This window comes from Oncorhynchus clarkii, chromosome 26, assembly GCF_045791955.1.
Source record: "Oncorhynchus clarkii lewisi isolate Uvic-CL-2024 chromosome 26, UVic_Ocla_1.0, whole genome shotgun sequence".
NCBI classification, from domain to species: domain Eukaryota; kingdom Metazoa; phylum Chordata; class Actinopteri; order Salmoniformes; family Salmonidae; genus Oncorhynchus; species Oncorhynchus clarkii.
In genome coordinates, this window is record NC_092172.1 from 3,784,303 (window position 1) to 3,801,973 (window position 17,671).

General features: G+C 41.7%; 1 protein-coding gene across 1 annotated transcript in view; it reads left to right on the forward strand.

Moving 5' to 3' along the window:
• LOC139384404 (ALK tyrosine kinase receptor-like) overlaps positions 1–17,671 on the forward strand; it is a 658,145-nt gene that overhangs the window by 524,457 nt on the left and 116,017 nt on the right. The window contains 3 exon segments of the mRNA XM_071129162.1: positions 8,081–8,212; positions 11,621–11,755; positions 15,585–15,688. Of these exon segments, the coding sequence (XP_070985263.1) occupies positions 8,081–8,212; positions 11,621–11,755; positions 15,585–15,688 (371 nt within the window).

Sequence of the window (17,671 nt, forward strand, 5' to 3'; positions counted from 1 at the left end):
AACGTCATCCCCAGAGTACAAGCTAGACTTGATGGAATTGTGTACAGAAAACTTTTCAATAGATTCTCCAGATGTCGGTCCCGACAATAATTATGATTAGAGGTGACTCACCCTCTCATGCCAAATTAGAAAAACAGAAATGCACATTCACATCTGCCATAGACTTGTTGTTGTACCTTAGTTTATGGCGTATGCTTCAATAGACTAACTTACTCAGTCATTATTCAAATCACTGTTACATTCTTAACCCAGCCACAGTGAAAGTTGAATTCAAATGAGGTCTCGGAACTTCTTGTTTTTACAGGATCTTGCAATCGAAATATTTCCCCCAGACGTACTTACCGGCCTGATCTCAATCTGTCTCTTTTAATTTGTCATACTGAGCATGTCACATGTAAATCTTTTGGCAAATGTGGGTTGGTGGGCTGTTCTGTATGTTGGTGGTGCATCCATACTGACTTAGAGGATGTCCTAATATGGACACCTTATACCCATATTGGTATCATCAGTGTATTATTCCAAGTTGTTTAGAGTAGGTTCAAATGACCTTGATGTTAATAATATATTACATTTATCTTAATAGGGAACCAGTAAGGTCCAAGCCGACATGCCTGACTAACATTCTTGACACACTATGATAGTAATAGAGTTTAATATTGTTGTTCATTACCTAGCTGTTGGTTATTTTGGCACTTTTCAAAGAGCAAAAACTGCTCCCCACTGACACTAACTTCATCAAACCTATCAAAGACAAATTCTTATCATCATTCTTCTTGACAGCTTGATGATGGCTACAGAAATCATAAGGGGGAGAAAGAAGCTCTAGGCTACTAGTATTCCATCATTTCTTGTCTCGCAGTTTATTTTCACAGTGCATCATCACTTTAACAGAGCCAGACAATCAGCATTTCATAACAGAGCCCAGCTATCACCATTCCTTATCGGCACACATATTTTCCCCTTGTGGCTTCTGTATAATATACCAGTAAGAAATAAGAAATCAAATGGCAGGACCGAAACATTGGCTTCCTGATTCTGGGCGGTGATACGGGAAATGTCATTATAAGGTGAAACTTGTTTGTGACCTGTGAAATCTTTCTAGACCTTGAGACGGTATGAGAAAGAGTGATTCATATCCTGTTTTCATATTGTACGGTGGCCCTAGGGGGCAAACCAGCCTTAATATTGTTAGAGTATTTATATTAAAGTTGTATTGTCACGTGCACAAGTACAGTGAAATGCTTTTTATTTGCCAGCTCTTTCCCAATAATGCAGTAAGCAATACCAGTAGTAAAAATATGATACTATAAAATAAATTAGAGTAAAACAAAAACACAGGGAATAGAAATAAGAAGAACAGAAGGAAGTAAGTTATATAAAGGATCAGTTCCAGAGTCAGTACCATTACCATATTTACAATGTGAAGGGATACTGAAATGGTAGAGGTAGATATGTATAGAGGTAAGGTGACTAGGCATCAGGATACACTATATATATAAAAAAGTATGTGGACACCCCTTCAAATTAGTGGATTCTGCTATTTCATCCACACATGTTGCTGACAGATATATAAAATTGAGCACACTGCCATCCAATCTCCATAGACAAACATTGGCAGTAGAATGGCCTCACTGAAGAACTCAGTGACATAGAATGCCACCTCTCCAAGAAGTCAGTTTGTCAAATTCTGATCTGCCCTGCTAGATCTGCCCCGATCAACGGTTAATGTGAAGTGGAAACGTCTAGGAGCAACAAAGGCAAAGTGGTAGGCCACACAAGCTCACAGAACAGGCCCACTGAGTGCTGAAGCACGTAGCGCATAACAATCGTCTGTCCTCGGTTACAACACTCAGCACAAGAACAGTTCAACGGAAGCTTCATGAAATGGGTTTCCATGGTTGAGTATCCTCGCACAAGCCTAAGATCACCATGCGCAATGCCAAGTGTTGGCTGGAGTGGTGTAAAGCTTGCTGACATTGGACTCTAGAGCAGTGGAAACACGTTCTCTGGAGTGATGAGTCACGCTTCACCATCTGACAGTCCGACGGACGAATCTTGGTTTGGCGGATATCAGGAGAACGCTACCTGCCCCAATGCATAGTGCCAACTGTAAAGTTTGGTGGAGGAGGAATAATAGTCTGGGGCAGTTTTTTATGGTTTGGGCAAGTCCCTTTCCTGTTTCAGCATGACAATGCCCGTGTGCACAAAGCGAGGTTAGTACATTAATAGTTTGTCGAGATCAATGTGGAGGAGCTTGAATAGCCTTCACAGAGCCCTGACCTCAACCCTATCGAACACATTTGGGATGATTTAGAGCGCAGACTGCGAGCCAGGACTATTCGCCTGACCTCACTAATGCTCTTGTGGCTGAATGGAAACAAGTCCCCTCAGCAATGTTCCAACATCTAGTGGAAAGCCTTCCCAGAAGAGTGGAAGCTGTTATAGCAGCAAATGGGGGACCAACTCCATATTAATGCCCATGATTTTGGAATGAGATGTTCGATGAGTGTCCACATACTTTTGATCATGAAGTGAATATTTGTATGGGCATTTTCAGTCCTTTCCTAGGTAGTTTATTAGAGATATACATAATATGGAAAAATGATGAGAGAGCCAAGCCTATGAACCCATAGGCCTGGCTCTCTCAATCACTCCAGGCTTTTGGGAGTGAAGGTGGACAATGTTCCCAAATGCTCTGGTAGCTTTCATAGCTGGGATAAGTTCTTTCCTCTTCTTGCGCATAGCTTTAAAATAGTCCTTGTTTAAGATAGTGTATGTTCCTCTCAAGTTCTTGGCTCTTTCCAGAACAGGTACCCTGTCCTTGAACCTCAGCAACTTGACCACCATCGACCTGGGACTGTCACCTGGGCCGGTAGTGGGTTTTCCAGTCCTGTGGGCGCGCTCCACCTCAATCTTCCTGTGGTTTATCTTCAGTTCCTCCGAGATCATTTCCCTGACTTTGTCCTAAGACTCTGTCCAGGTCTCATGTGGAGATTCTGCAATTCTATCCACAAGATGGAGTGGGACAATATTCCACAGACCACAATCAACAGCCTGATCAATTCTATATGAAAGAGATGTGTGGCGCTGCAAATGGTGGTCACACCAGATACTGACTAGTTTTCTGATCTACCTTTTTTTTAAGGTATCTGTGAGCATCTGTATTTCCAGTCATGTGAAGTCCACAAATTACTGCCAAATGTATGTACACTGCTCAAAAAAATAAAGGGAACACTTAAACAACACAATGTAACTCCAAGTCAATCACACTTCTGTGAAATCAAACTGTCCACTAAGGAAGCAACACTGATTGACAATAAATTTCACATGCTGTTGTGCAAATGGAATAGACAACAGGTGGAAATTACAGGCATTTAGCAAGACACCCACAATAAAGGAGTGGTTCTGCAGGTGGTGACCACAGACCACTTCTCAGTTCCTATGCTTCCTGGCTGATGTTTTGGTCACTTTTGAATGCTGGCGGTGCTTTCACTCTAGTGGTAGCATGAGACAGAGTCTACAACCCACACAAGTGGCTCAGGTAGTGCAGCTCATCCAGGATGGCACATCAATGCGAGCTATGGCAAGAAAGTTTGCTGTGTCTGTCAGCGTAGTGTCCAGAGCATGGAGGTGCTACCAGGAGACAGGCCAGTACATCAGGAGACGTGGAGGAGGCCGTAGGAGGGCAACAACCCAGCAGCAGGACCGCTACCTCCGCCTTTGTGCAAGGAGGAGCAGGAGGAGCACTGCCAGAGCCCTGCAAAATGACCTCCAGCAGGCCACAAATGTGCATGTGTCTGCTCAAACGATCAGAAACAGACTCCATGAGGGTGGTATGAGGGCCCGACGTCCACAGGTGGGGGTTGTGCTTACAGCCCAACACCGTGCAGGACGTTTGGCATTTGCCAGAGAACACCAAGATTGGCAAATTCGCCACTGGCACCCTGTGCTCTTCACAGATGAAAGCAGGTTCACACTGAGCACATGTGACAGACGTGACAGAGTCTGGTGACGCCTTGGAGAACGTTCTTCTGCCTTCAACTTCCTCCAGCATGACAGGTTTGGCGGTGGGTCAGTCATGGTGTGGGGTGGCATTTCTTTGGGGGAGGCACAGCCCTCTGTGTGCTCGCCAGAGGTAGCCTGACTGCCATTAGGTACCGAGATGAGATCCTCAGACCCCTTGTGAGACCATATGCTGGTGCGGTTGGCCCTGGGTTCCTCCTAATGCAAGACAATGCTAGACCTCATGTGGCTGGAGTGTGTCAGCAGTTCCTGCAAGAGGAAGGCATTGATGCTATGGACTAGCCCGCCTGTTCCCCAGAGCTGAATCCAATTGAGCACATCTGGGACATCATGTCTCGCTCCATCCACCACGTTGCACCACAGACTGTCCAGGAGTTGGCGGATGCTTTAGTCCAGGTCTGCGAGGAAATCCCTCAGGAGACCATCCGCCACCTCATCAGGAGCATGCCCAGGCGTTGTAGGGAGGTCATACAGGCACGTGGAGGCCACATACAACTGAGCCTCATTTTGACTTGTTTTAAGGACATTACATCAAAGTTAGATCAGCCTATAGTGTGGTTTTCCACGTTAATTTAGAGTGTGACTCCAAATCCAGACCTCCGTGGGTTGATACATTTGATTTCCATTGATAATTTTTGTGTGATTTTGTTGTCAGCACATTCAACTATATAAAGAAAAAAGTATTTAATAAGAATATTTCATTAATTCAGATCTAGGATGTGTTATTTTTGTGTTCCCTTTATTTTTTTGAGCAGTGTATTTCAATTGGCTGATTTCCTTATGTAACATCGTTGAAATTGTTGCTTGTTGCGTTTGTATTTTTGTTCAGATCCCTCCCAGTTTCACAACATGGTAGCATATCATATGTATATAAAGTACATGTGTGTGTATATGTTTACAATGTATACTTTTTGTTGTAAATGGTAGGGGAGAGTGGGGTCAGTTGAGCCACCCTTATTTCTAGGAAACCCAAAATCAATCATTTGAACAAATATTTAGGAAGAGGTTATCATTTCATGAAGTCTGTGATTGAAGAAACCACACAGAAAAAGTGGTAAGCAAGTTAGGTACAAATTATGGATTTTCACCAAAGTCAAATGAATTTATTGTGTTTGAGCAGGGGTGTAAACTCATTCCATGGAGGGTCTAGTGTCTGTGGGTTTTATTTTGCCTTTCAAATAAGACCTAGACAACCAGGTGAGGGGAGTTCTTTACTAATTAGTGACCTTAATTCATCAATCAAGTACAAAGGAGGAGTGAAAACCTGCAGACACTCGGCCTTCCATGGAAGAGTTTGACACATGTGCGTTAGAGGTTTCATGATGCTTATATCTAAACCAAGGTAGATCTTTTTAAGATTGTACTTAAGTTGGGGTCTCAAAAAGCTTCGATATGTGGTCGTAAACCTAGCATTAAAGTGAATCCTTGTAGCTGTGTGGTCTAATATAGTAAAAATGTTTGCCTTGGGGTAAGTTGAACCAATGGCCATGGGGAATGGGAAAGGAAAGGGGATACCTCGTCAGTTGCACAAGTGAATGCATTCAACCAAAATGTGTCTTCTGCATTCAATGGTTGAGTCAATTGCAAGTTGAGCAAATTGAAGTGTTCTTTCCAGGCGTAATGTAAGTTATTATCACTGGGATATGAAGTAAAAACAGGGCCTGTGTTAAGTGTTTAAAAAAGTAGAAAGTGTATGTTTGGTGTTAAGACTGTTAAAGGATGCAAAATTGTTATTGAGTTGAATTGTGTTTGGGAAATAAAGATAGACATGGTAATATTTCATTCAGTAGAGAAATGTGTAGTTGACTTAACTTACTGTCCTGTCGCTCAACTTATCCTATATATTTTTAAACTAATGTTTACATGAATTCTGATAATTTCTAGGGATACGGTGTATTTCAGGATGTTGTGTAACAGTCAGAAGTTTGGACACCTACTCATTCAAGGGTTTTTCTTTATTTTTACTATTTTCTACATTGTAAAATAATAGTGAAGACATCAAAATTATGAAATAACTTATATGGAATCATGTAGTAACCAACAAAAATGTTAAACAAGTCTAAATATATTTTATATTTGAGATTCCTCAAAGTAGCCACCCTTTTCCTAGATGACAGCTTTGCACATTCTTAGGATTTTCTCAACCAGCTTCACCTGGAATGCTTTTCCAGCAGTCTTGAAGGATTTACCACATTCTGAGCACTTGTTGGCTTCTTTTCCTTCCCTCTGCGGTCAAACTCATCCTAAACCATATCAACTGGGTTGAGGTCGGGGTGATTGTGGAGGCCAGGTCATCTGATGCAGCAGTCCATCACTCTCCTTCTTGATCAAATAGCCCTTACACAGCCTGGAGGTGTGTTGGGTCATTGTCCTGTTGAAAAACAAATGATAGTCTGTCGCGGTAGGGGATTTTGCTATAGGTCCGTTAAGGTACCCCCGTCGAGAGTGATACAAGTCGTCTCACTCAAGTTCTCATGTCACCCGGCTAACAGGTGACTCACAGGTCCGCCGGACTGACCTGGTTATGTATCCTGCCCTTTATTCGGAGATTAGCCTTGTGTGATGCCGTTAGGCTGGTTTCGGGATCTTAGATAATATCAATCAGACTTAGAGTACCGCTTGCTTTACTTTCACTTTCCCTTTGTATGCTCTTATATCGAGACTCACGCAATCTATAACTTGGTTACGATTTACATTCTATGTCCGTCGACTAATACTACTTGAATATTAATATAGAGAATACCTGTTACAATAAAATGATTATTCTGTCCAAACCATTATATTGTCTTTAGTGCAGAAACTAGACTTGTTTCCCTAGATTGGGAGTGTCAGAGGTGTTCTCTCCCCTAGGGTTTTGGGTCTAGTTTGTACTTATTATTCAATGTTTGCAATCCACACAGTTGAATACGTTATTACAGTTTCTTTCTGGTCCTTAATCTATAACATCAAACATCATCAAAACACTTACTACTATTAATGCCTCATATATGTATTACAACAAGCGGTTAATTACCTTAGCGCAGGTTGACCTGGTTGGTCCCCAAAGAGTATGTTCTTCCACTCACAATTTCTCCAGAGGCTTATCCAATCACTCAGTATCTGTTTCTCCTACTAGAAGTTGTACTATGGTTTACAGATTAATGAAGAGAACGGTTCGAGATCAAGACCCTTTGTAACACCACTGATGCTATTTATCCACTCTGTTTAGGAGGTGGATGTATTCAGCACAAGGAGCGTATTGGGTGGTTGTCTCAGTATGTCTCGTTCAGAAAACAAGTCAAGAGATACAATTGTTCTAGAGTATGAAAGTCAGATATTACCTTTTAGGTTGATGATAGTTGAAGTATCACGAGCTGTCTGTCAGTGATAAGTCAAGTAGCACTATCATGCCTTTCCATTGAAAGCATGCTTCTTATATACTCTTTCTTCAGGACCAAGTCAACCCATGCTCTGAATTCTATTTTTAAAGCGGCGTATCCTCGCCCTGAAGTGCGTGTTGCACTGAAGTGCGAGTTGCACTTCAGTGCTAGTTGCTAGTTGCGGTGCTTCGGGTGGCTGTGTCGTGAGGTGGCAGTGCTATTATTAGTTGCAGTGCTTCTGGTGGCTGTGTCTATGGATCATCTAAACCCAAATCTTCCATCAAGTTCACCCAGGGTGAGGTGTCCTCAAAGCTCTTTTTTGTGCTCTTGCGTCAAGACCCACTAAGTGCAAACCAGGTGGAATGGTGTATCGCTGCAGAATGCTGTGGTAGCCTTGTTGGTTAAGTGTGCCTTGAATTCTAAATAAATCACTAACAGTGTCACCAGCAAATCACCCCCACACCATCACACCTCCTCCTCCCTGATTCACGGTGGGAAGTACACAGGCGGAGATCATCCTTTCACCTACTCTGCGTCTCTCAAAGAAAATGTCTTACCCAACTCTCCCCTACATAATACCAGTTTGGCATACGTGTCCATTTTAAGACAGCCTAAAGCCTCAATCATGTCATTCTGATGATGATTCATTGCCCTCTGTTGACAGATATGTTTCTAACTATCTCTTTGCTTCTCTCCAGATCCCTACCCAATCCACAACATCACCCTCCAGGGCCAGTACCACTGTAACCAGGGCCCAGGGGTCCCTCTTGGACAGCTGTGTGACTTCAAGATGGACTGCCCGCTCGGCGACGATGAAGGGAACATGTGCCGTGAGTACAGCCTATCTACTTGAATCCCATGCCTCTGCCATGCTTCACTATTGCTTCTCACCCTTGACGTTTCCTGTGGAAGTAATTTTTGATTCTAGAACACATTCGTTATCTCAAGGCCCAGGAATAGTTGTTCTGCCAAAGTTGGGTTAGAAAGTCCCCTAGCCCTGGATATTTTTGTATGTGTGTGTAGCTGGATATGTTTGTGTGCAAGGTCGTCATGCCCATTGAAAATGCGCAGCTCTCAGTTTTTTTCATATGTACACTGAAAATATAGAAGATAGTGTTTCTTTAAGGCATGATTACTTCAAAGCAATTTGAATTTGGCCATCAATGCTCCCTAAAAATAATTAGGTACATGACGCGTGTGTGTAGTTTATCATTTATACATATATAATTGCATGTGTGTCGATACACATATCTCTGGAAATACATTTGAAGTGAATTCCGGAAAAGCATACAGAATGTTAATTTATACTAAATGACTTACCTTCCATGCACATACATATGAAGCTGAATTAAGAACATGGCCCCACAGTGCACAATTAGCCTCCTGTGTGCCACTTATTAGCATGATGGCTGCTCCCCTGTGCTTATAGGTTGACAAACTGGGGGGGCTAGCGAGATAAGAGGCTTTTTCCCTGCTAATGACACTACGTGCGTGCTAATCCAGTAGGTAGTGTACATTTGAATGTGCTGTGTGTTGGAGATGCCCCAGAGAGACAAACTATTTAATGAAAGGGATTCTGAGTATAATTAGTTGAATTAAGCGCCACTTAAAACATGAAATGCATGGAAATCCGTATGTGTAACAACCAGAGGTTGCACAGCCTCATAGTCACTGGAATTCATGATGCCATGGTCTTTCTACAGGGAGTGACTTGAGAGGTGTTCATAACATGATTAGGACGCTCGTTACGCATCCAACACACATCCAATGTTTGCTCACGCTTTGTGGCAAATGCTCTGCTGTATCTTATCTGCGAATAATGCCAGTCAACCTTGTCAAATGTGGAGTAGTTATTTGTCCATGGCTACGATAACACTAGTTACATCATTGATCTCATTTATTGGATTGGCTGTATTTGACATGAGAAGTGGGTAAAACCAAAACATGAAAGAGAAAGTACCAAATTATATTACTCTACTTTTGTAAAAGCAATGGATCACCAGCCCATTTCCTGATGATTGCAACATGATAGTAAGGACATAAAGGCTGATTAAACTGTGTTGGGAACCTAGAGCTCTCCTCTCTGTCTTTCTGTCTCTCGCTCTCTCTCTCTCTCAATCTGTCAGATCTGAGAGGGAATTATTTCACTTTTTTATTTTCCATAAAGCACTATTACCAGTGATTCATGTGTTTTTTGTATTTCTCTCCATTTACTCTCCTCACCCTGCCCATGATCTTTTCTCTCACTCTCTCATCTTATTTCCTCCCTCTTTCTCTGTCACTCACTCCCTCTCTCTTTCCCATTTCTCCCTCCCTTTCTATCTTTCTCTCTCCCCCCCCCCCCATGTCTCTCTGTCCACTCTCTCTCATCTCTCTTTTCTCCCTCCCTCCCTCCCCTTCAGTCACTTACAGCTGTGCCCTGCAATTGCGTCATCCTACCCGCCATGGGATATTCGCGACTCTGAGTACCAAAGCACACTGTCTTACCCTTCGGCATAACCTATTCAATATGATCCAGCCATGATTTATCTTTTCCTTTATTCTAATTAAGTACGACAACGCATGTTGCCAAAACTCATTGACTGGAAAAGGGAGAAGAAGAAAAGTAGAATCTAGCTCAGCTCAAGTCAATCATGACAAATATCTGACATTGACATTGAGGATGGAAGAAGGTGGCGTAGGGTGGGGGTGGATGTCCTCCCCAGATTTGCTTTTACACATCCGCCCCGGTTAGAGGATCAAAGTCTCTGCTGGTCAAATTCAATCAATCAAATGTATTTATAAAGCCCTTTTTAAATCAGTAGATGTCACAAAGTGCTATACAGAAACCCAGCATAAAACCCACACATCAAGCAATGCAGATGTAGAAAGGTATGAACCTAGGAAGAAACTTAGAGAGGAACCAGGCTCTGAGGGCTGGCCGGTCCTCTACTGGCCACGCCGGGTGGAGATTATAACAGTACATGGCCATATAAGGCCAGATTGTTCTTAAAGATGTTCATAGAGGACCAGCAGGGTCAATCCTTGTCATACAAAGATAAATAATGAAGAAAAACTATTGATGAAATATATTGGTGCTCATCAGCCATTGGACATAAACATTACACAAGTTGGAAATCAAAAAGCAAATTCAACAATGTGGTTTGAGTGGTTTGGATGGAATAAGCGGCTAACTGCAAGCATTGTAAAGCAATCACTGGCCTAATCATTTGGTCTATTTTCTCCTCTTAATTTTGCCTACTGTTCTGACTTGGTAGTCCACATGGAGCCTATGACCTGTTTTAGAGAAGTGTAATCATGAAATATTATAAGAGCTTTCATTGTCTGCTTATATGTCCCCTTTATTTATCCTACAGTTCTGACTTGAACTGAATGGCCCATGTTCGCTGCACATTTCAAAAGTGCTGAACAAATAGTTATATTGACTACGTCATCCTAGCTCGCTCATTAATGACGGATTGCCTCTTATCCGCTTGTCGTCCCCTTATGCCATAGTTTGTACATCTCAATTGTCATTTGTTTAAGCAAGTCAGCCATGTCAGCTATATATTTTTTTAAAGGCAGTAAATGAGCCTGAAGGAACTGTTTCGCTGCCTGATAAGGCTTTGCTGATAGCCAGGTGTACCAGTGGTAAGATGTTGAGACTGCAGCTGGGTCTTTGCTGTTAGGACAGCTTTATGTAGGCCCTAACAGTTTGTGGGCACCATTTGTCACCGTTATAGTGCAATTAAAGTAGTGTTTAGTGTTGTGTTGTGTAGTGGCTGTGCTGGCATGCATCCCAATTTAATTGTTTTGCCCCACCAAGATTTACATGCTAAAATCACCACTGGTTAGCAGCATGCATCCTTGCTGAGATAACTTGGCAAATTCTATGTGAAACATGTCTAATGGTCCTACTAGAAGGCTTGGACAACTACCTGCCCCATATGAAGTGACTTTTCGGCAGTTAAATACTGTATACAGTACAGACACCCCCATTCGCAGCAGGCTTGAATCCCCTCCCCTTTTTTATCTTATTTTCATATCTCCGATTTTCTTTCTCCTCCCCAGCCCAGAGGTCTAACTCAGAGGTCTAGCTATCTTCATGTCTTTCAGACTTGTACAAGCAAGTTGTTTGGATGGCTCCCCACTCTATCTTGCTCTCTCGCTCTTTCTCTCCTAGGTCAATTTATCTGCAGTTACAGCTCGTTTGAGGCTACTCACTCTCTTCTCTCTCTACCGCTATCTCTCAATTTCAGGTCAGTTTCTCAATGGCAGCTATTGCTCCTTCGAGGACGGTGAGTGCGGATGGCAGCCAATTGCAGCCAAGGGATCCTCCTGGAGGCGTGTTCGCACCATTCCAAAGAAGGTGCGGCCTAGCTGTCCATCCTCAGGTGAATCATCAGTGCTTTTTAAGGACATGTCGTCACTTAAATATATATACAGTGGGGCAAAAAAGTATTTAGTCAGCCACCAATTGTGCAAGTTCTCCCACTTAAAAAGATGAGAGAGGCCTGTAATTTTCATCATAGGTACACTTCAACTATGACAGACAAAATGAGAAAAAAAATCCAGAAAATCACATTGTAGGATTTTTAATGAATTTATTTGCATATTATGGTGGAAAATAAAAGTACGATATTTGTCTCCATGTGCAGTTGCAAACCGTAATCTGGCTTTTTTATGGTGGTTTTGGAGCATTGGCTTCTTCCTTGCTGAGCGGCCTTTCAGGTTATGTTGATATAGGACTCGTTTTACTGTGGATATAGATACGTTTGTACCTGTTTCCTCCAGCATCTTCACAAGGTCCTTTGCCGTTGTTCTGGGATTGATTTGCACTTTTCACACCAAAGTGCGTTCATCTCTAGGAGACAGAACGCTTCTCCTTCCTGAGCGGTATGATGGCTGCGTGGTCCCACGGTGTTTATACTTGCATATTATTGTTTGTACAGATGAACGTGGTATCTTCAGTTATTTGGAAATTGCTCCCAAGGATGAACCAGACTTGTGGAGATCTACAATTTCTTTCTGAGGTCTTGACTGATTTCTTTTGATTTTTCCCATGATGTTAAGCAAAGAAGCACTGAGTTTGAAGGTACATTCACAGGTACACCTCCAATTGACTCAAATGATGGCAATTAGCCTATCAGAAGCTTCTAAAACCATGACATCATTTACTGGAGTTTTCTAAGCTGTTTAAAGGCATAGTCAACTTAGTGTATGTCAATTTCTGACCCACTGGAATTGTAATACAGTGAATTATAAGGGAAATAATCTGCCTGTAAACAATTGTTGGAAATAATACTTGTGTCATGCACAAAGTAAATGTCCTAACCGACTTGCCAAAACTATAGTTTAAAAATACATTTGTGGAGTTGTTGAAAAACAAGTTTTAATGACTCCAACCTATGTCTATGTGAACTTATATACAGTGGGGAGAACAAGTATGTGACACACTGCCGATTTTGCAGGTTTTCTGTAATTTGTATCATAGGTACACTTCAACTGTGAGAGACGGAATCTAAAACAAAAATCCAGAAAATCACATTGTATGATTTTTAAGTAATTATTGAGCATTTTATTGATCTCAATCCCATTGATCACATCTGGGAGCTGTTGGATCGGAGGGTGAGGGATAGGGCCATTCCCTGCCAGAAATGTCCGGGATTTTGCAGGTGCCTTGGTGGAAGAGTGGGGTAACATCTCACAGCAAGAACTGGCAAATTGGGTGCAGTCCATGAGGAGATGTACTGCAGTACTTAGTATCTGGTGGCCACCAGCTGCATTGACTGCTACTTTTGATTTTGACCCCCCCCCCCCCCCCCCCCTTTGTTCAGGGACACATTAATCAATTTCTGTTAGTCACATGTCTGTGGAACTTGTTCAGTTTACGTCTCAGTTGTTGAATTCTGTTACGTTCATACAAATATTAACACATTTTAAGTTTGCTGAAAATAAATGCTGTTGACAGTGAGAGGACGTTTCTTTTTTTGCTGAGTTTATCAATCATATGGGCCATGTCCACCAACCCTAGCTATCCCAAATCACTCTGTTACCCCTTAAGGGGGTAACTTCCTGGCATGCTTCCCAGCCGAAACAGTTTGGTAGACTCTAAAATGTAATTATAGATGCCATTTGATTGAAGTTATGGCTCTCTTGACAACATTCTGTGACGTTTTTGTTAGTTTTAGACTTTGGTGAGGGTTTTTTCGGCTGTTCGGGCACACATTATTCTGGAGGCAAGCCGAAGTTCGGAGCCTAAGTTTACGCCCCTTTGTCAGTGATTGGTCAACAGTATGGAAATTTCAATTAAATCTTTATTGACGTTCAATGATTTTCATTCATTCATTTTCATGCAATTTTTTTGATAGAAAAATCCTGCAACAAATGTCTTAAATGTGAAATTGTGCGACTAAAAACTCTTCAGCAAAAATGTAAAACTACGTAAGTTATCTTCCATTAATGTGTATACTGGCTATGGAGTCTCAAAATGGACAAACTGTACTATTGTCGCTTTTTTTCTCATTTTCCAAGCAAAGTTCTTTTAAGTGAGTATGCGAGCACACTCGTTCGGTTCGGCTAGTCGAGTTCGGCTAAGGGCCAGCCAAAATGAAAGCATGCTGAAGCCTGTACTTGTGTACAGACCCTGTATCTTAATTTGACCCAGTTTCTCACAGCAGGAAAATAATCCTGCAGCAACAGGACATTTTTTATTATTATGTGGATTATAAATGAGGCGTCTCTATAGACCCGGGTTCGATCCCAGGCAGTTTCACAGCCGGCCGTGACCGGGAGACTCATGAGGTGGCACACAATTGGCCCAGCGTTGTCCAGGTTAGGGGAGGTTTTGGCCGGCCGGGATTTCCTTGTCCCATCGCGCTCTAGCGACTCTTTGTAGCAGGCGGGCGCCTGCAAGCTGACACATTGGTGTTGCTGGCTTCCGGGTTAAGCAAGCAGTGTGTCAAGAAGCAGTGTGGCCTGGCAGGGTCGTATTTCGGAAGATCCTTGGCTCTCGATGTTCGCCTTTCCGAAGTTCGTTGGGGAGTTGCAGCGATGGGACAAGACTGTAACCAATTGGGGAGAAACGGGGTTTAACCTGTTGATCCTACTTGAGACGCAGACGTTTCAAGTAGGCACCTGGAAATGCATATGCGCTACGCTAAATGCTAAATGTACTCGTTAAAACTCAAACGTTCATTAATACACACATACAGGGTATTGAATTAAAGCTACACTCGTTGTGAATCTAGCCAACAAGTCAGATTTTTAAAATGCTTTTCGGCGAAAGCATGAGAAGCTATTATCTGATAGCATGCAAAACCCCAAAATGCCTGAAGGCGACGTAAACAAAATAATTAGCGTAGCCGTCGCTACACAAAGAAACAGAAATAAAATATAAAACATTCATTACCTTTGACGAGCTTCTTTCTTGGCACTCCTATATGCCCCATAAACATCACTATTGGGTATTTTTTTCGATTAAATCGGTCCATATATACCCAAAATAGCCATCTATGGAAACTGTAATTCAGAAAAAACAGTTTCAAAACGCTGCGTCATTTTTTTAAATTAAAAAAGTTGACGATAAACTTTCACAAAACACTTCGAAATACTTTTGTAATCCAACTTTAGGTATTAGTAAACGTTTATAATCTATCAAAATGATCACGGGGCGATGTGTATTCAATAGTCTTCAAATCATGGTCGAAAATCTCGACTCCAAAACATCCTGTCGGAGACCGGAAGAAATGGAATGTCTTTCCTTTGTTTGACTAAGAAATAACTCTCAGGAAAATGACGACAATGGCGACATCGTGTGGAATCTGTAGGAATCCGATGCCCTATTTAATTTGGTGTCCTTTAAACAATACATGAAAGTGGCGCATGGATATTATTTTCAGCTTTCAGTGACCAGTTTTTCTTGCGCTTTTCGATGAAACACAGGCTCTGTTATAGTCACAGCCGTGATTTAACCAGTTTTAGAAACTTCAGAGTGTTTTCTATCCACACATATTAATCATATGCATATACTATATTCCTGGCATGAGTAGCAGGACGCTGAAATGTTGCGCGATTTTTAACAGAATGTTCGAAAAAGGAGGGGGTAGACATAAGATGTTTTAAAGTAAAAAATGAAAAAAAAATAAATAAATGGCCAACATGTTTCATAGAAGCTTGTACAATCTTCTATCGTTATTTATTTGTGTGATGTGTGTCTTCCAGGTGCCATGTTCAGTGTGGATGGAGGACAGTCCAAGGGTCAGCAGGGATCCACATTGCTCAGGAGCCCTCTCTTCCCTCCTCCCCTACGGAACTCTCCATGTGAGGTGAGAGCAAAGGAGTGTTCTTTCTCCTACACACACACACATGCACACACACACACACACACACAGAGATAGATACACAGCAGACACTCACAGACAGTCAGACAGAAAGAAAGACACACACACATACACACACACAAAGCCTTCCTGTTGTGTGCAGATGTGGTCTTTTAAGTCTAAGCAAACAGACTTACACACCATCTGTGTCCCAAATGGCACCTTATTTCCTTTACAGTGCACTACTTTAGACCAGAGCCCTATGTAGGGAATAGGGTGTAATTTGTGACAGAGACTAAGTGTGTATTAGCACATAGAGAACAAACAAAAACATGAATGAATGGACAGAAATTATGTAAGAGAGGAAGATCTGGAAGCAAACAGGCACACTGTGAAGAAAAATACAGTTGTGTTTTTGTTGAAACTGCTTTGAAATACTAAGTTATTGATAATGGCAGTATTGCTGAATGACTAAACATACATTTTTAGATATAATAAGATGAGCTCTCCTTACTTAAGGATATGAATTCATCTAATGGATTGAAAAGTCCTAGTTGAATGCATTGGAGCACTTTGTTTTCATATAACTAGTTGATTAAAAACACAGACAGACGTGCGCACGCACACACACGCACACATTTACACTGACCTGGTAAGAGCTGCAGTGGACATTTATTCACTTATTAATTTAAAATGTATTTCCTGAATTGACAGAAGTTTGATCCCAACCCTGATAGTGGTGGTTTAGCAAGATAAGAAGTCGGTGATATTTCCCAGGGATAGGATTTCCAGACACGAGGTCAACCCAGTCTATAAACATAAGAGACCGTGCCTGTCAATCTGATGACAAAAAAATATCATGGAGAATTTCAAATGCAGCGAGGTTGTCAGTCAGGGTGAGTCCATGGCTATGGTTTTAAAAGTCTGCCTCTTGATAGGTGTCTGTCTGGCAAGTTGGTTAATATTGTATTTAGAGGTTAGTAAGGTGTTTTTGTTAGGACAGCATCAATTTTTTAACTTCACTTAGCCCTTTCACTTTGTGTAACTTTACCACAGGTCATAAATACCTGGTAGAAACTGCCATGCAGTATTGAGAGAGTCTAAGAGAACAAAGCACCTCTTTTGGCCAAACTCTTATTCCTCAAAATGCGAGAATTAAATAATATTTCTACTTTGAGAAGGTGGGAATGGTCTGTGGACACTTAAGGGACAGTTATGACAAGTGTGTTTCATTTGGTGATCTCATGAAGGACAGGAAACACATAACGGTGTCTCTTAAAGTGTACATTTCCCAGATGTCAGGTTTACATCTAAATACTCTGAAACGTATGTGATTAAACATGAAACTATTTGTGAAAAGGTGTAATGTGATGTTAACATTCTATATGAGGGTATGGATTTTCATATAAAGATTAACTAGACATTATGTCGGCGTCATGGAACTGCCCTTTTCTCTGAACTGTATAAAAACCCATTCGTGACGGAATTCACACCAGACCACGCAAACCCCGGTGTATGCTAAGTTTGCAAATGGTTGAATTTCTAAGACTATAAAACATGCAGCTGATGTGACATATTGAAATATTTGGCACTACAAATCTACCAAATGACAAGACCATACCACGTGGTGCATAGGCTACACGGCTGGAAATGATGGTACTCTGAAGTATCCATTCTAACTACCTACAACCACGAAAGACATCGTGACTTCTGGGAAAGTGAACCAGACACTCTGATGAACCCTACAGGACGACCGAGGATTCCAAGAGAGAAGACATTTTGTCTACCAAGCTGTCATATCGGCTTAGCCCACTAGGAACCTTTCTATCATTGTTTGTAACCAATATCTACTGTTTGTTCTGTATTTCTGTGATTAGTTAGTAAATAAATAATTAAGCCAATTTGTATATTGCTGATTCATTGTGGAAACTAGGGTTCATGCAAGATGACCAAGACTTTTGACATTCAGATGAGACTGATAGAAGGAAA